Genomic DNA, 21,962 nt, shown 5'->3' with positions numbered 1-21,962 from the left:
ATATATAGATATATACATATCATTTCATTTATCCCTCAAATGTAGTTATCAAATACTGGTGGAAAAGATATATAAAGAAGACAAGATGGTCACAACTGGAAAGTAGCCTCTGCGACATTCAGATTGAAGGCATATCGTCACGGGCAGAAATATTGCGGCTTGAAGCTGCAGTCTAAATATGTCTTGAGAGTTTTATTAAACTTTTTTCTTATTCACTTTTCACTTACAGACAGCTGATTACCCATCTGAAGGTATTTGCCAAATTCACCAACCCTCGCTCTCTGTACCTGGAGGGCAGCCTCAGTGAGCTTTATAACCAGGTAAGAAGTCTCTGTGTTAGCAAACAGAGACACACATGTTTCCTGTGAATGGTTGAACATATCTATACACTCCTCTTCAACATATTTCTCTCATTCCAGTTGCTGTGCCATCAGGACCAGCAGATCCAGCGAGTGGCACTGGAGTGTGTTCTGTCATACAAAGAGCCAAACATAGTACCATACAAGTAAGACAACTACACAGGAAGACACTTTTACAGTAATATCTCTCATTAAAGCAACAAAATCCTCTTCTTCCTTTTCCTCAATGGGGTCATTGTGAGCATCTATGTTAGGAATCAGGGTTCTGAATCCTCAGCCCTCTACGGTTACATGGGGAGGAATGTTGACTTCCTCCTCTATTGTCTGTTATCAAGCTCTCAGTTTACTGTACATTCAGCCTTATTGCAGACGGATGAGTATTTTCTGAGAAAGTTATGTGGGACTCTTCGTCAGGGGCGTGTTCAGACTTTTTTGGCCTGGAGTGGCCCACCGACTTATGGAGGGGTGGCATCAAGTTTTTAGGCACACACATGCACATAAATTTCATTTTTTTTTGCCCATTCTATCTCCACTAATGATATGTACTTGTAAGTAACATAATTTAATATAAATCCTCTCAGCTTGATTCTTTAGGGAGTCAAAAACAGTGTTGAAAACGATGTGCAGTCACAATTTATAGTACTGACAAAATCACATTCAAACTCTTGTATGCTTTCTTACCTCGCAAAAATACATTAGAGGCTTTATATGCGATTGTTCACACTTAAATGTAATATAAATCAAGTATATCCTCTGAAAATAACTCTGGGAGTCATGACTGTCTACAATGGGTGTAACACCCGAGTCCCACTGTCTGGGATGTTTTCAGAGTTTTCAGAGTCCTATCTTCAGTTTGTTTACATCGCCTGGACGGCTGGCTGACTCCTCCCCTCATGTATAAAAGTAGTTTAATTGAGGGACTAGAGAAAAGAAGAATAACATACTGTACTCACTGCTTAACTGTGTTTCTAGATCACGCTCATTTCAGGTAAACTTACATGCAGTGTGAAGATACGAGCATAATAAAGATCGCTAGCATTAGCATGCTAACACAACAATGCACCTCGAGTTGTTTTGGTTTCATGCTCAAGGGCGACATCTGCTGGATCGAAGAATCACATATGAAGCCTTTAATTAGTAATTTTATTGGTAAGTCCATTGCCAGTTAGACAGTCTGCATGAGGTTTTAATTAGAATTTTTATGGAAAGAGCAGTATGCAAAACAATGTATTTATAACTAAAAGTACTCACATTTCTTTTACTACAATTACATGTAAAAAAAACAAAAAACAGGCTGTTGGAAACTTACAGAATTGTTGATTTTGACTTAAACAGCCTCTGATTGGGCAAATAGCCAATCCAGAAAGATGTAGATTTTGGGTTGGCCAATCAGATTTTAAGGGGGGGCTCAAGCCACCCCTCTGGACACGTCCCTGCTCTTTGTTCAAGATAACACTGTTATTTTTTACTCTCTGCAATTGACATTTCTCAAATGTTAATCAATTCACATCTTGTGGTGTTTCAAATTCACTTTCAACTGCATGCGTCGTCGAAATGAGGCAACATGATTGGCTGTAAGAAATTTGTTTTTTCTCCAGGGGGAATCTTGAGAAGCTTCTGGATGACAAACACTTCAAAGAGGAGATTGTCCATTTCAATATATCTGATGAGACGGAGGTGGTTGATGCTTCACACAGAGCCAGACTTATCCCGCTGCTAATGAGGTACTGAGTGTTTGTTAGTGTGTGTGTGTCTGTCTTTGTTGGTGTGTGTTTGACTGTCTGTATGTGTTATTGTTGTTTTTCTTAGCTTAGCTTTCAAGGATGTTTCATCAAAGGATTAATGTTTGTTTAGCTTTAGATTTATACCACTTTCATGTTTTAGCAGTTAGCTTAGCTTTGCAGAACTTGTTGTGTTAGCATAGCAAAATGTTTGATTAAAAAAAACCAAAACGATAACTGTTGTTGCTCTTTACTGTTTTATATGCTGCTCGCTGAAACATTTGTATAAAAGTAATATCACACTCAAGGTCATTCTGTTGTACTGTCCATCAGCCTGTGAGAGGCGCTCTGAAACGGAGTCTGTAAACGCTGTGTTGGAGACATGTTGAATGATAACTGATTGAATTATTGAGTGAAGTTTGAAGATTGTTTTTTTAAATGTCTTAGTCACCAGCTTGTGTTTACCATTTATTTCACAGGATCTTGTTTGGCCGTCTGCGCAGCAAAGCGGGCAGCAAGTTTCAGGGGAAGGCGTCCGCCACCTCTCGGTCCTCCATCATCCTGCGTTTTCTGGCAGGTTGCCAGGCTGAGGAGCTGGGGATATTCATCAACCTGCTGCTGGAGCCCGTCTGCCATCACAGTGAAGGTAGAATATCTCTGTTGTGGAAAAATTGTCCATTTTCTACCACAAAGCTTGAGTAGAGCCACATGACAGAAGTTTGCACTGCACTGCTTTTTGCACGTTGAGTTTGAACACAAATCAGTGTGAATTAAATACATTTGTTTTGTATATTTGTATCTCAGGTTGAATACTTCTTACATTACTGAAATTATGTTCCAGATGTGTTTTTCTCCAAGTTCTCCATCTGGTAGGGTTAGGGTTACAGTTACATATCAGCATGATCTTTAACTATACATGCAAATGCATCATATATAAGATCATATCTGGAATGAAAAAAATTAAGAATGAGTTATTTAAAGATATATACATTTGTGTTTTAGTGACCTGATTAGTATTGACATGAAGTACTTGCATGCAGACTAAATTTTAGTTGTATGATCCTGAAGGGGGCAGTCTGCACTCCTGAGGGTTCGCTAGGCTACAAAGATCTTAATAATAAATGCAGCACACACACAGTAAACATCAAATTGAATAACACAAGCAAATAAGTCAATATTGAACCAACGCTTCCCAGACCCAAAAGAATAAAGTGTTTAAATTGTTTTTAAGTTTTCTCATAACTCTCCTCTCTGTGGTCTATGTCCTCAGGGTCCTGCCTGGCAGCGGTGCAGAAAGCGATAGCAGAGACGGATGCAGCAGCTGTTCTGCCGCTGGGACGACAGCACAGCCTGCTGAACATCATCAACGTGGTCATCCACAAACTGGGCCACCTCATCCACATGTACCTGCCCAAGGTGCTGCAGATCCTGCTGTGTGTCACCGCCTCCGTGTCCACCATCCTGGACCAACGGGAAAAGGTGATTCATTCAAATATTTCATTGTTCGTGTCTAAATATTTTGAGGTAAAGGTTTCCTGAATTCTTTGATACACAGTATGTAAATTACCAATCAATATAGAGGTATTTTTAAATAATGCATGTATGCACAATCCTTTTGATAGTTAGTATTGAAGTCTTATGCAACACATTATACCAACGGTCTTCTGATGAACGACTCTTTGTCTTGGTGTGTTTGCTGTTGTCTGCAGTTGCGCGCAGGTTGCATTAGTCCTCTGAAGAACTTGAGGCGCCTCGGCGTTCTGAGGATCCAGGACTTCTTTGACGGCTTCGACTCCTACAGCTTCAGTCCAGATGAGCTGGATGCTGTCTTCGAGGCGGTAGTCTGGCCTCAGGTACTCGTTGCAAACAGCTCTTTACTTTGTTTTTATTTTATGACTACGTCTTTGTTCAAGCTTTTTAAAGTCAACTTTTTCCTCCCGTGCAGGTGCGTCGACTTCCCACTGAGAGTCCTTACTCTCCCACTCCTCTGCTCAAACTCATCCACGGGTGGTGCAAAAATACCAGGTTGGAGTTACTTAACCATTCCATTTCTTCTCCACATTTCTATCACCTCTGTAGCAGTAAATATTAGTTTTCATCAGTAAAGTAAGTAAAAGACTGTTTTCTCTCTCTCTCTCTGTTTTAGGTGCTTCCCTCTCTTGGCCAAGCAGAAGCCCGACCAGCCAGAGTGCGACGTTCTCCTTAACGTCTTTGCGCTCCTCGCAGCCAAGAACGCTTCCACAGTCACCATCGCCATGGTGATGGACATAGCTGAGTCGCTAGCAACGGCTGAAGACTTTGTTGCCTCAGAGGCTGAGACAGAGCTGACTGTCAACAGCTATGTATTCCCACAGCCAGCAGAGGGCGCTGTAGTCACTGCAGGTAGGCTAGAAATTGACATTTGATTTGAATTAAGTATAAATTATTTTAACCCTAAACCTAATCAGTTCATCAGTTGTTGTTGCTGCTGGAGAAAAACAAACGAGACAAACGATGTTGTCATTCCTCCTCCAGACTCTTTAAGCCAGGGTTCCAGACTGCTGCTGCCTCACATCACCACCCTGCTGCAGTACCTCAGCGGGGTCGTACGCAACACAGACAGACTCAAGAAGAAGAAGTTCAGGGCACAGGTGGCCAAAGAGCTCAACATCCTCTCCAAGTTAGTTTTTTTTTCTCCCTGTTTCACTGGCTTCAATGTTTTTAGTCTTTAAAAAAGAGCAACACGTTATGGTGTTTCTAATGTGTTCTTTTTGTCTTCCAGGGTCAGTCGATTTGTGAGCGACAAGGAGCAGAGCTCGGTGCTCATCAGTCTGCTGCTTCCCTACCTCCAGAAAGGCAAAAATCTTCAAGTAAGAATTCTTGCTTTTGTTACTGAATAGATGATTAAAGCCACGCATGCTTAACGTTTAAGGCCAGATCTGTGCTCAGAGTCAAACGCCTTTTAGCTACATCAGTATCTTCTTTTAAAAACACATTTTTATCGTAAGGCCTTCTTATTATCCTTGTTTCATCCATGATGTTTTATTTGTTTTACTGTTAACTTTAGCCAATCTCTGTCTCTGTTGTTTCTCTTTTCTCTGTTAATTGGATGATTGCTGCACTTTTCATGCTTTTAATAGGATTTTATTGTTGTGTATTTGACTGTTGGAATTTTTCTTTTTTCTGTGAAGCACTTTGTGACGTTGGTTTTGATAAGTGCTTTATAAATAAACTTTATTATTGTTATTAAATTATTTGAATGACTTGAGCTTAGGCATCAAGAGAAGCATATGTACCTGAGAGGTTCAACTCAGGGCATACATCTTCATGTTGCTGACCTATGACCTCACGGTTTGTTTATTTCAGGAGACAGAAATTGACATCCTGGCCACAGTGCAGAACCTGCTGCGACAGTGTGTGCAGCCATCGGCTTTCCTGCAGCCGCTCAGCAAACTCTTCTCCATCATCCACAACAAGCTGCCCAGGCAGGCCCTCACTAACGTCTTCCAGGTACACCAGATAACCCAATCATGTGTTTAGAGGTATACTGTACATAGTATTTAAGATATAAATGTCTATGACATGAATCAATATGTACATGCAGGCAGGAGGATAAAAGTAGTTGGATTGTTTTTCCAGTCACACTTGCTGTAGATGTTAAATTATGTCTGTTTAGTTCCATCATTATTCTGATATCCCTGATAGGAGGTGACTCAAAGAGGACATATTATCCTCCTTCCCCACCTTTTCAAACAGTCCCCCTGTGGTCTAAATGAAACATCTGTGCTGTGCTTTGGTCAAAATATAACATGAATCAAGCACCAGAGGAGGTTTGTGACCCTTTATAAACCAGCTCTCTCAGAACGCTCCGTTTTGGTGTGTGTGTCTCTTTAAATGCAATGAGCACTGAGGTTACACAAATATATGTTCAGAAACACTGTAAAAAAGTGGATTTTTCATAATACGTCCCCTTTAAAGTTAGCAGAAACCGACCCCATGTTGTTGATGTCATCTTTTCGATCTGTCTCATCTGCTCTTCTAGACTCTGTCAGATCTGGAGCCTTCCCTCGCGTACATCACAGATTTAGCAACCAAGGTATGACCATTTCTTCACTTTCATATTTAAGTTATTACCATCAAAGATTTTGTTTATGTATTTAATGTTTCCACTAGAATCTCTCACCTGGTTCACAGTGTTATCACCAGTTAGCTAACACTCTCTGTTTTCTGCTCGCCCCTCGTTAGCTGAATGCATTTGACAGTCGACACTTGGATGAGATCTACTTTGACGTGCGTCTGACAGCTTTCCAAGACGCGACCAGGCGAGTCAAAGAGATGAGCACTCTGGACCTGAACTTCATCAGCACCATCTTACACAACTGCTTCCACACCTACGAGGTGAAACGAGATGTGACACAGATATTCCCTGAACAAAATAGCAGCCCTGTTAAAGATGAATTTTTTTACCTTGTTAATTTCTTCCCTCCTTTTTCTTGTGATGCAGATTGGTGACATGTCATTGGCAGACAACGCCACCTTGTGTCTGTCTGCAGTGATCACCCAGCTGGCAGCGGTCGGGCCCGGGGAACAGATCTACAGGGACGTCGTGCAACACACCATCCTGGACGCTGTACACAAGGGGCTCCGCAGCAAAACAGACGTAGGAACACACACCTTTAATCCTCCAAACAAGACTGAATGTATCTTCAGAAATGCTCTCAGTGTAAAACTCATAAACCCTCTCACTGGTTCAGTTTAATTTACTACCCTCTTAAGTCACTAAGGACAAAAATGTCCATGCCAAAAAACTGCTATACAAATAGAACAGATTTAAATTTTCCTCTACTTTTTTTTGCATAAATCTTTTAAACAACTCCAGCCCTCCTCAAAAATATCAAATATTGAGTAATTATCAGGAATTTAACCCTTTAAATGCCAGAATCATGTAATCAATCTGAATATGAATCTGTTCTATTTTTATAGCAGTTTTTGTAAATTCGACATTTTCGCCCTCCAAAGTCCAAACAGGGAACTACATTTTAAATCTGATGCTACACAAAAACTAAAAATGCCCCAGCCATTTTTGTGTTGTTTTTTTCATAAATAACAACAGTGACATCAAGTAATCAAACTGGCATTTAAAGGGTTAAATTCCTATAAATGATTGAATGTTTGGTAGTTTTGAGCAGGGCTGAAGTTGTTTAAGAGATGTATGCAGACAAAAGTAGAAAAAAATATCAATCTGTTCTATTTTTAAAGCAGTTTTTTGTAAGTGCACATTTTTGTAAAATGTGCACTTACAAAATGTGTCAAGAGAGAGTCTTTCTTACAAAAAATGGTGCCATATGCACTAACACAGACAAAATGATGGACAGATGAAGAGGAAACATTTGACCAAATGGACAAAAATGTCCATAGTGATGCATGAGGGTTAAAAGTGTAATGTCTCTGCTGTCTTCCTTCTCACTCTACCAGAATGTGCAGCATGAATACACCAATGTGCTCGCCTGCCTGGTCAAGACCTTCCCCACCAAGAAAGAGTTCAGAGACCTGGTTCAGCTCACCAACTACAATGACCTGGAGTCCGACTTCTTTGAGCACATGAAGCACATCCAGGTAAGAGAGAAAGAAACACACAGTCCTGTATCTCCTCAGTCCACTGTTGTTAAACCCCACAAACTCATGTTTATTTGTTTCGTCTCTTATGTAGATTCACCGTCGAGGTCGTGCCCTGAGGAAGCTGGCCAAGCAGCTAACTGAAGGCCAAGTGGTGATGACCCCGCGTTCCCTCCAGAACTACATCATGCCCTACGCCATGACCGCCTTGCTGGATGAAAAGATGCTGAAGGTGGTTAACGCACAATTTATTTATTTATTTGTTTGTTTATTTAACATGGGCATACAGTAACATTGGTGCTGTAACATTTAACCATGCACAAGTTCCAGATGCACTGCTCTTAGTTTTTATAGCAAAATGCTAATTTGCAACAGGGAGGCTTTTAGAAACAACAGAGATAAAGATAAAAAGGGTAAGAAAAAGAAAACAGTTCAGTTATAAATACAGCGCAGTTATGAATGCAGCAGGGATAAAATACAGTTACAGAGAGAAAAATATACGAGCTCATGTGCGTTTAGGTGTAAGGACAATGTTGTTTCTCCTTTTTAATACCTTTGTTAAAAACATTCAAACTGTGTAGCATTTTCAGTTCAGTAGATAGACCATTCCATAGATTAGCTCCTAAAACAGAGAAGGCTGATGAGGTCCAAATGAGGTTATTCACATTGGAATGCAACAGTTACCGCTTACTGAAGCGCATGTGTTGATTCGACTTGAATCCTGACGTCTCGTTACAAATTCATCAAACAGAGAAGGTGCCAGACCATGCAGACGTTTAAACATTAATTTGAGGTTGCAGTAACTAATGAAGCTTTCAAAGCTAAACATATTGTGTACCTCTAATACGTGACAATGGTGCCATCTTATCGTTTTTTTTGTACATCTTATATGTTTGTGTTTGACCCCTCTTCTTCTCGCATACCTGCAGCATGAGAACATGATATCAGCGTCGGTGGAGGTGGTGGGCGCAGTGTGCCGCAGGCTGACCTGGTCTAAGTACCTCTACTACCTGAAACACTTCATTCACATTCTGCAGACGTCACAGACTGAGCAGAAACTGGCTGTCAGGTGGGGGTTACCTCCTTTCCTGTTTTTTTTTTTTTACCACTGCCTTGCTTTTTTAATTGCATTCTTTATTTATGGTTGTACTTTAGCATTATATTGAATCGTTCTGTAAAGTCTGCACAAAAAGATTAATTGTCTTCTCTTTGCTCTACCACACATCTCTCTCTCCAGTCTACTGATCACAGTTCTTGAGGCTTTCCACTTCGACCATCAAACCCTCAGCAGAGAAATAGAGGCTGCCAAGGCCAGAGAGGGTGAGGGACAATGCACATTCAAAATCAGTTTTTTTCAGTTTTTGACCTTCAGAGATATTAAATCTAAATGTGTTTTATTAGCTGGGAGTGTTGCTGATGATGCAGATGATGAGAACCAGGCTGCAGCAGACGAATCGGATGAGAGTGAAGATGAGGCGGAGGTGATGGAGGTGGACGGTAAGGCAGCTCCATCTGACGTTCCCATGGAAACAGACACCAAGAGTGGGAAAAAGGATGCCACCTCTAAGGATGCAGTCGTCACTAAGACCACAGGGCCGAAATTCACTGTGGCCAGCGGGCTGCCACAGAGCAAAGAGCAGCTGGAAACTCTGATCAGTGCCATCCACCAGACTGTCAACAACAGCGTGCTGCCTCGCCTGCACAAATGTCTGAATGCAAAGGTACAACATTCACACATGCATGCAGTCTGGATATGTTCCTTAAACCCCAAACAGCTTTATAATAATAGGTTTGTCATTTTTTTCTTTCTAGATAAAGCGTGATGATGAACACAAGGCAGTGAAGTCAAAGGATGTGAAGGAGGAGGAAGTGGCAAGGATACCAATCGCCTTTGCCATGGTCAAACTGATGCAGACTCTGCCTCCAAACATCATGGAGGCCAACCTGCCCGGGTATGAAGCTGTTTGTGTGTCAGAGTGTCTGTATTAACCTGGACATATTTATTTGACTCTGAAACTGTGCAATCTGTCTGCAAACTGGTCACTACACTGTGCGATATCTGTTTAACACAGTTCATCTTGTACATTCATAATGTCAATATTGCTTTATCTTGTATATATCATGTAGCCCTACTTGGTACTTATTGCTTATTTTATTATCTCTATTTTATTTTATTTCCTATTGCTGAATTGTGTGAAGAGCAATGGTGACACCCCCTCGGAATTATAAAGTATTTCTGATTCTGATATTCATGCACTACAGGGGTGATATTAGTTTCCAAAATGTGTATCTCTTTTACCCTACACACAGTGGAACCCAAAGACAACCAGATAAATTCCCATTTTTACTGAATTTTCAGGCAGAGAATTAAGTGAAATTAAAGAAAAACACAGTTAGATCTTTATAACATATTAATGGGAGTGATTTTTGTATTTCTCAGGATCCTCATCAAGGTGTGTGTGGTGCTGAGGAACCGCTTCCAGGAGGTCCGCGATGTGGCAAGGGGAACTCTGGTGAAAATCCTGGAGACTTTAGGCCGGAGGTACCTGCAGTACCTGCTCAAAGAAATGCAGGGCGTCCTGCAAAAGGGTTACCAGGTAGGAACACATCCTTTTTTCTTAGCTTCAAATATTTCCAAAACACATTTATAATTGCTTGTTCACAATGGCTTACACTTGTGATTCATTTAATTGGTTGTCCCCATAATCCCTTGAAATATTAATTATTCTGTCTCTATTTCACCGCTGCTTACCCTTCCATCCAGGTCCATGTCTTAACATTCACAGTGTACCAGCTGCTGTCAGTCCTCAGACCGACCCTGAAGAGTGGTGACCTGGACTCATGCATGAACATGCTCATTGATGTAAGAACATTTCACACCCAAAAAATACCTGAATAGACAGTTTCAAACGATAGATATGGGCTAGCAGTTTAATGTTTTTGGTTTAAAAAAAATGGATTCAGCTAGTTTTTTTTGGAGGTTTATTTTTATTCTTCACTCTCTCCCTTCCTCCCTTTTGGGTCAGATCTTCAACAACGAGCTGTTCGGGGCTGTGGCTGAGGAGAAGGAGGTGAAGGGGATTGTCTCTAAGCTGATGGAGGCCCGACACAGCAAGAGCATGGACTCGTATGAGCTGCTGGCTCAGTTCTGCAGCAAGGAGAGCATCACCAAGTTCATCCTGCCTCTGAAAGAGGTGAGCAGGGATCGGATTGATTAATCTGCATGTCTCTCAGATAAAGTTGAGGAAGTACAGCGTTCCAATTTAAACTAGGATAAAATAATGTTTGAAAAACAGGCATATGACATCTCTCTAAACTGCCTTCCTTTTATCTGTTTTATCTGTTATTTTCTGTCAGATTCTGGAGACTACATTCAGTCTGAAGACGTGTAACCGAGTAGCTGCTGTGCTAAGGCGACTGGTCCTGGGTCTGCTTGTCAATGAGGGCATGACTTCAAAGGATATTCTACTGCTGTGCCACGGCCTGGTCAGCGAGAGTCTGCCGCTGCTCACCAAGAGAGACCGGTATGCACTTTACACACTGAAGATCACATAAATCAAACTTGATACTGATATTTAGTGACCGAGTGTTTGTTGAATTGTAGAGAGAGATCCTCGGTGAAGCCTCCCCCGGACCCTCGACTGCCTCCTCCCAGCTGCCTGCTCCTCCCCCCCACTCCGAAGAGAGGGGGTCAGAAAGCCCCGGTCAGCAGCCGAACCAACATGCACATCCTGGTTGATGCTGGCCTCAAGGTGCAGATTGAAAACAGCCCTCACACTAAGATTCAGTAATATATTAGAAAAAAAACAACAACCCAGAAATAAATAATGGCTGTGCAGAACTTGAACCATCTTTTAAGTTAACTATTAAACAATCAATACTTTTTATATTCCACAACATGCATATTGTTTTGTCTTATCCTGACCTCAGGTAGATGAGAAAGGAGCATTGCCTATTTCAACACGTTTTCCTGAAATATTTGTCATCGTGTGTGTTCATCTATTTCTCAGCTGCTCCATCTGAGTATGAAAAAATCCAAAGTGACATCGTCTGAGGCCTCAGCTTTGGAGATGCTGGATCCTTTTGTACTGCTGCTGCTCGACTGTCTCAACTCCATGCATGTCAAGGTACTTGGTTTCCTTTCGTCTCCCAAACTCCTAAAAAAAACAACATTCCAAAGTGTCCTAAAAAAAAGGGGGGGGGGGACTGTAATCTGCTGTACTCCCTCCACCATTCATCACTCTCCTTCCATCTCTCCTCACTCTCTCAGGTGACCACAGAGGCTCTTGTGGCATTCACCTGGTTGTTGAAGTTCCCTCTGCCAGCAGTGGAGCAGAATGCAGAGCAGCTGACCAAGCAGCTCTTTGTCCTGCTGAAGGATTACTCTAAGGCTGGAGCTGCCCGCGGGGAGAACTACCAACTGGTTCAAAACTGCTTCAAGGTACTTAAAAAAAAAAAACCCTGACAGATCTATGATGGGTTTATGGTGTAAAGATGTCTTTTTTTGTTTGGTTCTGTAGCTGAGGTCAAATAAGAGTTTATGTAACTGTAGGATGAAGGCAACTTTTTGTAATATCATGAGGAAAAGGTGAAATGTATCAAGCATTTTTTAGGATGTAAAAATTATCCAAATAAATGCACGAGCCATCCTTTAACACTTACACTGAATATTCTGACTACATTTTTGTCAAAACTGCACCTCTCAGCTGATCTATTTTTTAAAAATCTATTTTTTTTTTAAATCTATATTGTGGTATCTATCTATTCTTTGTACATTTTTTATTTTAATTTTTTATTTAAATTGTACTGTGTTCACTTTTTGTTTGCAATCTTTGCTCTTTGCTGCTGTAACAATGTAAATTTTCCTGTTGTGGGATAAATAAAGGATTATCTTGTCTTATCTTAAGCACCTTATTGAAAACTGAAGTGCTGCCCTTTGTTTTGTCTCTCAGGCCATCACCATTCTGGTGAAGAATGTCAAAAGCAAAAACATTTCAGAGACACAGCTGCAGGTGCTGCTGGGATACGCTGAGGAGGACATCTATGACCAGTCCCGTCAGGCCACAGCCTTCGGCCTGCTGAAGGTACAGAGTCAAATGTGTAGCTCAGTGTTTGTGGTGCTCAACAGGAGAATCAAAGAAACCAAATGTGTCTATGCCTTTAGCTGTGTTTCAAAAGGTATCCTTCTCCTCTAGGCGATTCTGTCAAGGAAACTTGTGGTTCCAGAGATGGAGGAGGTGTTAAAGAAAGTCGCCAAGCTGTCCGTCACCGGTAGCAACGCCATGATCCGAATCCACTGTCGACAGGTAACCACACATCAGAAGAACCTGTATCCATACAAAGTGTTTGAAGTGTCTCGAAACCCAGTGAGTGTTCATAGTGATGTTTGTGTTCTATGTAGATCTATCTGAAATACCTGCTGGACTATCCACTGGGAAAGAGGTTAAGGGGGCACTTGGACTTTGTGGTGGCCCAGCTGAACTACGAGCACGACACAGGCAGGGAGTCTGTGCTGGAGATGCTAGCCTACATTTTCCAGACTTTCCCTCAGGTCAGGGAATTTTCTCTGTAGTTTACAAAATGTGTGCAAAAAAAACAAAACTTAACTTTGTGCTTCCCTTACAGCGTCATAACATCACTTGTTTAAAAGCTTTATGTGATTCTTTGATCCAGCAGATGTCGCCCTTGAGCACCAGCATGAAACCAAAACAACTCGCAGTGCATTGTTGTGTTAGCATGCTAATGCTAGTGATCTTTATTATGCTCGTATCTTCACACTGCATGTAAATTTACCTGAAATGAGCGTGATCTAGAAACACAGTTAAGCAGTGAGTACAGTATGTTATTCTTCTTTTCTCTAGTCCCTCAATTAAACAACTTTTATACACGAGGGGAGGAGTCAGCCGGCCGTCTCGGCGATGTAAACAAACTGAAGATAGGACTCTGAAAACTCTGAAAACATCACAGACAGTGGGACTCGGGTGTTACACCCATTGTAGACAGTCATGACTCACAGAGTTATTTTCAGAGGATATACTTGATTTCTATTATATTTAAGAGTGAAAAATCACATAGAAAGCCTTTAACCATTGCAGTTTTTTAACTCCTGCATGCTTTCTTAAAGCTCAGACAAATGTAACAGCAACATAGTCACACCTGGTTGTGTGTTTTTTTTCTTTCTTAGAAGCTGCTGTTGCAACATAGCGGCTTATTCTTTGCACCACTGGCTCTGGTCGTGGTCAATGATGATTCTGCACGCTGTAAGAAAATGGCCGCCATGGCCATCAAGGCTTTGCTTACCCAGCTTGACTTGAACCACCAGAACACCCTGTACTGCCTTGTCAACACCTGGCTTCATGCAGAAAAGGTACACATACTATCATCCTTCTAGGGGAACAATTTGATCTGAAAGTGATTGATGACTCTAGAGCTGTAATGCTTGTTAATCTCAATCCTTTAACTTTAAATTCCTTTACTTGTCCGTCCAGGCCAGCTTGAGGCGTCTCGGAGCGCAGGTCTGTGGCCTGTTCGTGGAGGTTGAAGAGGAGAAGTTTGTCCGTCGCCTTGACGACCTGCTGCCTCTGCTGGAGAGGGAGATAAACCCCGACAACTTTGAAGATGTGAGGCAACACTTTGTAAGTTTGAAATCTAAGAAAGAAAAAAAACAGCATCTTAACTCCACTTCCTGTTTCAGATCGAGGAGGAGCAGGATGAGAAAGGAGCAGACCGGCTGCTGTTCAGTTTTCTGACCCTCCTCAGCAAACTCAACAAACACTGCGGCCTGCTGGAGCTCAGCAAGCCTTTTGACACGTTACATCGTACCTGGGGTAAAAGACAAACACACACCATCTCCCTATCAAACACACACACGTTCTTTCACACTCGCTCATTTCTCTTTCTTCATGTTCTCCTACAGGTCACATTGAAGCCCACCTGCGGTACCCTCACTGCTGGGTGTGGCTGACCGCCTCACAGCTCTTTGGTCAGCTGTTTGCAGCCCATCAGGCGGAGCAGCTGGTTGCTCTCTGGAGAGGGGAGAGTGGAGATGCTTCACCTCAGCTGCCAGTCACAGTCTTCATCACCAGCGGCCTGGACAAGAAGGTCAGGCCATGACCGCTTCTTCTTCTCCTGCTAATTATCTCATCGTGTGCTAACCATTTTAATAAGTTTTCTTTCTTTCCTCCTTCTTCATGGCGTTCAGATGAGAGAGATGGCGTTATCTTTCTGCCATCAGCTTCAGTCCAAGTTCCTAGACACGGCATCAGGAGAGCAGGTGCTCAAACTCAGGACAAAACATTGAAACAAATTTCAAGTGGGTCAGAGTGAATTCACATGAGATTTTGACTGACAGAAATCTTCCTCTGCCCTACAGGTCGTCAAGAACTTGCTGTTTGTCGGCAAGGTGATCTACCTGGTGTCCCCCGAGTCTGAGGTCATTTCCTCTCAGGAAGAAATGAAAGAGGAGGAGGAGGAGGAGGGGGGGGAGCAGAAGGAGAACGGCAATGAGGAGGATGGTGATGATGAGGAGATGGAAGAGAAGGAAAAGAAAGAGGAGGAGGAAGAAGACGAGGAGGACGATAAGGATGATAAACCTCCCTCACTGCTGTGGTTGATGAGGAAACTGTCGCTGATGGCCAAGAGAGAGGCAGCATACACTCCCAAAATTCCACTGAAGGTAAACAAGAAACTAGTGAATAGAGCTGAGCTCTTTATCAAGACACCCACTATTACCATTTGAAATACTGAAGATACTGTAAATGCTTTTTCACATTAATATTTACCCATAAAGAACATTAACTCAAAAGAAGGGTTAAAATGTTCTTTTCATGTAAACATTACTGTGCTTTTTATAATTTAAAGTGTCCTCAATCAAAATGTTTATGAGAATATTGGGCTCGACCGATATGGAATTTTTGGGGTCGACACCGATATTGGAGAGGGAAAAAAATCTGATACGATATATTTTCTGATATCTATATCATAGATCTATGTTTGATCTGTAGAGATAGATATACACATTAACTGTGTTGACCCCTTAAATGCAGTTATCAAACACACACAGTATCACAAAGACAAGATGGTCGCTCAACTGGAAAGTAACTGCATGTACGTGCATCATCACTTGACACTGTGGTGGGTGATAATGCTCGTTGTAATCCAAATAGCGCCCTCTGCTGGTAGAGAAGTGCTATGATACTCAAATGAAATGCTATTTGACTGGTGAATAGATCTAATAATATCTGCGATAAAATTTGCCGATACCGATAGCCACTGGATATGCTAACATCACTCTTTATTTAGTGAGACGAGAGGGCACCATAGAGTTATTACCCAAAAGAAATGACCAAACAAAAAAAACCATGAACTGGTTTTTCTCTTTTCTTTTACTGCCCACTACTTAACTGATTTAGTTCAATCCCTCTGCTCATATCAGTGTCGCTTCTTTGCGGCTGTTGCTAGCAAAAAATAAATCTCAGATGAATCCACCAACTAAAAAAACAGATGTTTCTCAAAGGTTTGTAAAGACTTAACAGAGGAGTTAATATTTGACTTCAGTGATAAGCTAGCCAAAAACTTGAGTTTAAATGTTGAAAATATTTGTCATATGAAGTTTAAAAGTTATACTCTGTAAGTGTTTGTCTACTTCTTTCTTCTGTCGCCCCCTAAATGTTTATCCAAACTAAATGTTGGTCTGTTACACTTCTGACTACAGCCAGAATCAGTGTGTGGTCAGAGGTGATATGACATTTCACATCACCTGATTCTTGCACATGTATTGAAAACGTAATGGATGGAATCATCCATGTGTTTAGACTCTAACATTTAAGATAATACTAAGTTCTTCCTCTCCACACTTTCCCACAGAGAACATGTGTATTTAAGTTCCTGGGAGCAATGGCCATGGACCTGGGGAAGGACAGACTCGGCCCTTATCTGACCACCATCATTACTCCTCTGTACAGGGAGCTGGACAGCACCTACGCGGACCAAGGTACCTGTCTTAAAAAGCCTACAAATGTGACGTCATGTTGCAGAAATCAACCTTACACTTTCAGTTACAGTAGATGATGACACTGATCCCTGCCCACTGTCAATGTCCAGATCCCACACTGAAGAACCTGGCACAGGAGCTGATCGAACTCATGAAGAAGCAAGTGGGCCTGGAGAGATTCTCTCTGGCCTTTTCTGCTGTCCAGAAGGAGTTCTCACAGAGGAGAGTGGCACGCAAACGGCACAGAGCCATGCAGGTATGATGGACACCAGAGTGCATACACAAACACACACACACTGAACAATACTCCTAGATTTGAATTGACACATTGTGTCTTCCTAGGCTGTGGCTAACCCAGACATCGCAGCCAAGAAGAAACTCAAGAAGCACAAGAACAAAATTGAAGCCAAGAAGAGAAAGATTGAGTTCCTCCGGCCCGGGTATAAAGCCAAGAGGCAGCGGAGCCACGCCCTCAAAGACCTGGCCATGGTCAAGTGAAACTTATTAAGGACACCAGCAGGAACCGAAGGGTCCCAGCCTCTTTACTTGTGATCCCACTTGGCAGCAGAATCCTCAAGTCTGACTTAATGACTTGAAAGAGCAAAAACCACATTGGGTCAGGAAAGCTGAAAGATATTTCCCCCTCGTGGTTTGTAAATTATCTATATTCTTCTCCTTCTTGAACCATGAAAATGAAAACCTAATCCATCTCAACCGTTTGGTATCAAACATCCTAGTTTGTGTTAGATATCATGTAACAGCTGTTACACAGCAGGGTGTCTCAGTGTGGGTAATGACACCAGTTTATCTCTCTGAACGTGTAGCGCTCTCCTTGGATTTATATTCTGTGCAGTTGAATGTACATCGTTTTTTTTTTTAATAGAGATTTCTACTAACATTTTGTCTGGTTTATAATTTGACACACAACACAATCACTGATAGCAATCTTTACTGAGAATCATTTTCACTGTACAAGCAGATATAAATATGAAACCATAAAACTTTGAACATACAGTTAGTGTTCAGTAACTAAATGCCTAATATGCCAAAGTTGTACTCAAGGATTTAAATGGAAAAAAAAAAAAAAGCTTTTAACCAACAAACTTATAAAAGAAAAAGGGGGGAGCACACAAACGAACAGGAGAAGAAAAAAAAAAAAGATAAATGTCATTACATTTGCCTGAAGTTATCATACAAAAACAGCCCAGGCTGCAGTAACACTTGGCCGGAGGACAGAGAGTAGATGTTTAACAGCTTGAGGCCAGATATGCGATTTCTCAAAGTTAAATCAGAACATTCCCCACAAGCCGACTGATTGATAAAAGAGAGGTATGGTATGAGGTATTATCAAACTAGGGATCATGTTCTTCATTTGGAAATGCTGCATCCTGGTGGATCTTCATCACATCTTTGAGACATTAGTGTCCATCAACTACTGAATATCTTCACTGCATACAAACACCTTAACCCCTGTGGTAGAAGAACAAGCTAGGTGCTGCATTGTCAAGCCAAGACATCTGGTTTCAGAAACACTAGAGGGTCAGTGTGGATGGCCTTTCACAGAACCTTATTCATGATAACTTTTAATGTGGCTGTTATAAATGGATTCATAAAACTAGAAACATGTAACAGGCCTGTTACCAGGTGTTTCTGAAACACCTAAAATGTAAATACTAATTTTAGCCATCCATCATAGAGCTCCATAAAACCTTCCCTTGTGCCATCAGCATTGGTACAGATGGGGCTGTGTGTGTTTTCAGTCCAGACATTACTGCAGCCTTCAGTTCTAAGGCGTTAGGCATCGGGAGGGCCTGGCGAAGGCTTCAGGTGGGTTGGAGGTGGGAGGAGTGCAATCACTGGTCCAGTGGGGAGGGGTCAGTTACAAGGCTTCATACAGAAGGGTCAAAGGTCAGGAGTATGTACAAAATGGGTGTGAGCCTTTACTGCCGACTCTTCAGGGAATCCACCAGCCTGTGGGGACAAAGCAAATACAATTAAATCTTGGTAAACTAGGAACAGATGAAACAGTTATTTGTCTTAAGTATAAACTAATACTGAACAGGATGAGTGAACTTGTTGTTGCATATTCTATTTATTCCTCGTTAAGCCTACCATTCCATTGCCTCATCTAGGCCTGTGCCTTTTAGGGCAGAGATCTTGAAAATCTGCCATTTTCTGTCTTTGAGAGCGGGAAGGCCAAGTGAGTTGGCCACCTCTGTCGGCGTCATCGCCTGGTCCATATCCTGTTTGTTGGCGAATACCACCAGAATAGCTTTCTTAAGCTCCTCCTCCTGGATAGAAACAAGGTCGCACAATTACATCAAGACATTTTGTAAACTCAATGCAAATTCAGTCGTCTTGCAAGTTCTATAAAGTTACCATTAGTGCTTGATTGTTAAGTTATCTAAGATAATCATATTTTTTTATGGGAGTCCATTACTTTTCACCATGTCTTGTCAAGAGTCAGTGTTGCACAAATGGATAACATGCCCTCATGGTGGCAGTAGAGGGAAAGTGAGGGTATTCTCTAAATGCTTGAGAACTACATATCTTCTTGTTTTACTTTGGTCTTTGTAGTGGGTCATAGTTTAAAAAAAAAAAAAAAAAGCCTTCTGTACCTCCAACATGGCCACCAGCTCCGACTTTGAGATGCCCATCCTGTCGCGGTCACTGCTGTCAACAACGTAGATCACCGCGTCTGTGTTTGAGTAATAACACCGCCAGTATGGCCTGATGGGTAGAGAGAGGAGCAGACGGGTCATCACAGGAGAGAAGAGACGAGAGGAGGAGGATGGGGAGTAGATGAGAAGTTACAATAAAGAGAGGCAAGTTCAAACATTTGTAAGGTTAAAAGTGGCACCAATAGCTTAGTGGTTATGTGGCGCGCCCAAAGCTTGGAGGCTATAGTCCTGATTGCAGTGGTCATGGGTTCGAATCCGACCTCTGCTGCATGTCGTTCCCTACTCTGTCCTCCCAACATTTCTTGTCTCTCTTCAGCTGTCCTGTCCAAAAAAGGCAAAAAGGCCCCAAAAATATCTCTGCATAAACTAGATTTTAACTCGTTTGGATGTATACTCAAATGCCTCCATACTAACTAAGACAAGAATTTCACCACCGAGATTGGTGTCACACACATTCCTGGGCACTCCTCAGCACAGCCACTGTTTGCACCTCCACATACCTGATACTCGTCTGTCCTCCCAGATCCCACACCTGGAACTTCAGATTCTTGAATGTGACCGTCTCGACGTTGAAGCCGATGGCTTTAAAGAGAGAGAGAGAGAAAGATAAAAACACAGAACATTAGCCTGATCATTACAACTCTCTTATCTTCATGTGAGGTATTTCTGCTGATTACAGCAAGCTCAGTCTTAATTGCAGGCTTAAGAAAATGTTAAAAAGGAGACAATGGTATATTTAATTCAATGTTTACTTTCATTCCAAAATGTTTGATTATTCAGTTTTATGTTCTGAATAAATGGTGCTCTTTATAAATCTGGAAATAAGGAAACCACAGGGGCATGTATGTATGTAAAGGGGAGTTTGTTGTTCAGGCAGAAGATCCTGTGTAGTCACTAACCCCTGAGTGGTATTCATGCAAATAGTTAGCATGTGTACAATGACGAGAGGACAGCACTCCTGCACACTGTCCTTTGTCTCTTGCAAAAAAAAAAAAAAAAAAAAATTCAGGTAAAGCTGAAAAACATTCACAGTTCCTAGCCCACACCTTTTCTGGTTAGGCGAATCACGGAACATAAGCCGCCAGGCAAAAAGTCAATATTGATTAAGCCAATAAAAAGGCACAACCTACATCATAAAACTAACATTACAAAATCTTTAATGGATGAAAATTACAACAAGGTATATCCAATGCATTTTGCATCAACAGATCCAAAATAATGTATTCAATAAGGTCAAAATGTTGAATATAAGGCTTGATCTAAGAATAAGTCAAACATATTTACCTGATGAAGCGATATAACATGTGAAACACTGGATTTTGAATTAAGGTTTTTGTAAGTAAAAAAAAAAGTGACTAAGTTCCTTCTATCCTCCCTGAGGGGTTTTTCTCATGCACATGTGCCTGAATCTTTAACATCAAAATGTAAGTATCTGTATATTCACATGGTTGAATATAAAGGCAGCTCAAAGTGTTGAGAAATCGAGTACACACAGAAAACACAATCCGGATTTCTCTGTCTTATTGACATTTGAACTTTTCAGATTGTAAAGAATAGACTCAAAGCCAGTCTAACCAGACTGGCTGTCTGTGTGTATGAATGCTTACAGCTGTCTACTCTAATTACCATTTCACCATGTCTTGAAAGCAGAGCATTGTGTTATAATGACAATAAGAACGAGTTAAATCAAAAAAGGTTATCTAACCAGTACATACTCGGGATAGTTGTGACCACCTCTCCAACCTGCAGCCGGTACAGAATAGTCGTTTTTCCTGCACCATCCAAACCCAGGATCAAAATCCTCATCTCCCGGGTGCCAAACAGACCAGAGAAAAGACTAAAGAACCCACCTGGAAATAAAACACACAGGGGAACAAATCGGAGCTGAAAAAACCCAAAGGTTCTGATAGGTGGACAAAATATGTTCTCAAGATGATTTTAAACCAAAACCAGAAACATTTGCTAACCTTAACTATGAAAATTTAGTGTGTTTGATTGATTAAGAAAACTTAGAAGCCCGAGTTATCTGTTCTGGATTATTCTATTATTCCTTTTTCTTATTTTCACAAGATTGGCCCTGTTCACTGTCAGTATCGTTTAGTTAGCTGAGGTTAGCTTAGTTATGATGACTGATGTTGCAGCATGACAGAATAAACTGAACACTGGATTTTTCTTGCTTCTTCTCTTGTTTCCTTAATTCCAATAGGGAGCTAATATAAAACAGGCAATCGAAAATGCTCGAGAAAGAAGCGTTTGGGAGCTGTTCACACATGTATGTAAAACACACGGCGTTCACTATCAATAGCAAACATTAGCTCTCTTAGCTTGCAGCCGACGCACTGAGCGTCACATTAAGCAGACAGAAGCAGAACAGAGATAAACCAGTAACTAATAACTCAATATGATGTACGTTACATTTACTAATAATATATATATTATCGACACATTTATTTCAAATTACATACCCATTTTGATAAGACTACAGTCCTTATATCGGTTAGACTGGTGCAGGTCGGAGAGGGAGCTTCTTCCGTGTGGTTGACGTGTCGCTGTGTCACCAACTCTCACTGAGGTTTTGTTACGCAACATTCGTCGTATTCACACGCGAGTTAAA

The 21,962-nt window shown here is 41.4% G+C and overlaps 2 protein-coding genes across 2 annotated transcripts in view; one reads left to right on the top strand and one right to left on the bottom strand.

The window, feature by feature from the left end:
* utp20 (UTP20 small subunit processome component) overlaps positions 1–17,857 on the top strand; it is a 26,300-nt gene extending 8,443 nt beyond the window's left edge. Inside the window, exons 23-61 of the mRNA XM_020638740.3 lie at positions 230–320; positions 420–505; positions 1,958–2,083; positions 2,560–2,726; positions 3,351–3,559; positions 3,790–3,933; positions 4,026–4,105; positions 4,227–4,462; positions 4,595–4,739; positions 4,842–4,929; positions 5,426–5,569; positions 6,102–6,155; positions 6,305–6,457; positions 6,564–6,719; positions 7,535–7,675; positions 7,770–7,907; positions 8,605–8,744; positions 8,913–8,995; positions 9,077–9,396; positions 9,488–9,627; positions 10,116–10,272; positions 10,440–10,538; positions 10,702–10,869; positions 11,033–11,199; positions 11,280–11,427; positions 11,686–11,802; positions 11,946–12,116; positions 12,628–12,759; positions 12,871–12,981; positions 13,077–13,226; positions 13,860–14,042; positions 14,164–14,295; positions 14,370–14,502; positions 14,592–14,776; positions 14,877–14,948; positions 15,048–15,350; positions 16,541–16,667; positions 16,778–16,923; positions 17,010–17,857. Of these exons, the coding sequence (XP_020494396.1) occupies positions 230–320; positions 420–505; positions 1,958–2,083; positions 2,560–2,726; positions 3,351–3,559; positions 3,790–3,933; positions 4,026–4,105; positions 4,227–4,462; positions 4,595–4,739; positions 4,842–4,929; positions 5,426–5,569; positions 6,102–6,155; positions 6,305–6,457; positions 6,564–6,719; positions 7,535–7,675; positions 7,770–7,907; positions 8,605–8,744; positions 8,913–8,995; positions 9,077–9,396; positions 9,488–9,627; positions 10,116–10,272; positions 10,440–10,538; positions 10,702–10,869; positions 11,033–11,199; positions 11,280–11,427; positions 11,686–11,802; positions 11,946–12,116; positions 12,628–12,759; positions 12,871–12,981; positions 13,077–13,226; positions 13,860–14,042; positions 14,164–14,295; positions 14,370–14,502; positions 14,592–14,776; positions 14,877–14,948; positions 15,048–15,350; positions 16,541–16,667; positions 16,778–16,923; positions 17,010–17,165 (5,698 nt within the window). The 3' untranslated portion in view covers positions 17,166–17,857. The remainder of the gene's footprint in view (positions 1–229; positions 321–419; positions 506–1,957; positions 2,084–2,559; positions 2,727–3,350; positions 3,560–3,789; positions 3,934–4,025; positions 4,106–4,226; positions 4,463–4,594; positions 4,740–4,841; positions 4,930–5,425; positions 5,570–6,101; positions 6,156–6,304; positions 6,458–6,563; positions 6,720–7,534; positions 7,676–7,769; positions 7,908–8,604; positions 8,745–8,912; positions 8,996–9,076; positions 9,397–9,487; positions 9,628–10,115; positions 10,273–10,439; positions 10,539–10,701; positions 10,870–11,032; positions 11,200–11,279; positions 11,428–11,685; positions 11,803–11,945; positions 12,117–12,627; positions 12,760–12,870; positions 12,982–13,076; positions 13,227–13,859; positions 14,043–14,163; positions 14,296–14,369; positions 14,503–14,591; positions 14,777–14,876; positions 14,949–15,047; positions 15,351–16,540; positions 16,668–16,777; positions 16,924–17,009) is intronic.
* On the bottom strand, positions 17,600–21,962 carry arl1 (ADP-ribosylation factor-like 1). Its single transcript, XM_020638741.3, has 6 exons — positions 21,814–21,962; positions 21,064–21,198; positions 19,849–19,930; positions 19,286–19,397; positions 18,780–18,958; positions 17,600–18,638 (listed from the first exon to the last, which is right to left on the bottom strand). Exons 1-6 carry the CDS (start codon positions 21,935–21,937, stop codon positions 18,608–18,610), a joined length of 663 nt encoding a protein of 220 aa, XP_020494397.2. The 5' UTR covers positions 21,938–21,962; the 3' UTR covers positions 17,600–18,607.

The sequence above is a fragment of the Labrus bergylta genome, chromosome 23 (assembly GCF_963930695.1).
Source record: "Labrus bergylta chromosome 23, fLabBer1.1, whole genome shotgun sequence".
NCBI classification, from domain to species: domain Eukaryota; kingdom Metazoa; phylum Chordata; class Actinopteri; order Labriformes; family Labridae; genus Labrus; species Labrus bergylta.
The sequence above is the reverse complement of the archived record's forward strand: the minus strand, read 5'-3'. Positions and strand labels throughout refer to the sequence as shown.

What these genes read in the sequence shown, in the direction of transcription:
- arl1 (XM_020638741.3), bottom strand. Translation starts at nt 21,937, where the DNA reads ATGTTGCGTAACAAAACCTCAGTGAGAGTTGGTGACACAGCGACACGT. An exon ending in CTGTAGTCTTATCAAAATGG is followed by an intron (nt 21,199 to 21,813) that starts GTATGTAATTTG and finishes TTTTATTTCCAG; the next exon opens with GTGGGTTCTTTAGTCTTTTC. An exon ending in GGTGGTCACAACTATCCCGA is followed by an intron (nt 19,931 to 21,063) that starts GTATGTACTGGT and finishes CTCTCTTTAAAG; the next exon opens with CCATCGGCTTCAACGTCGAG.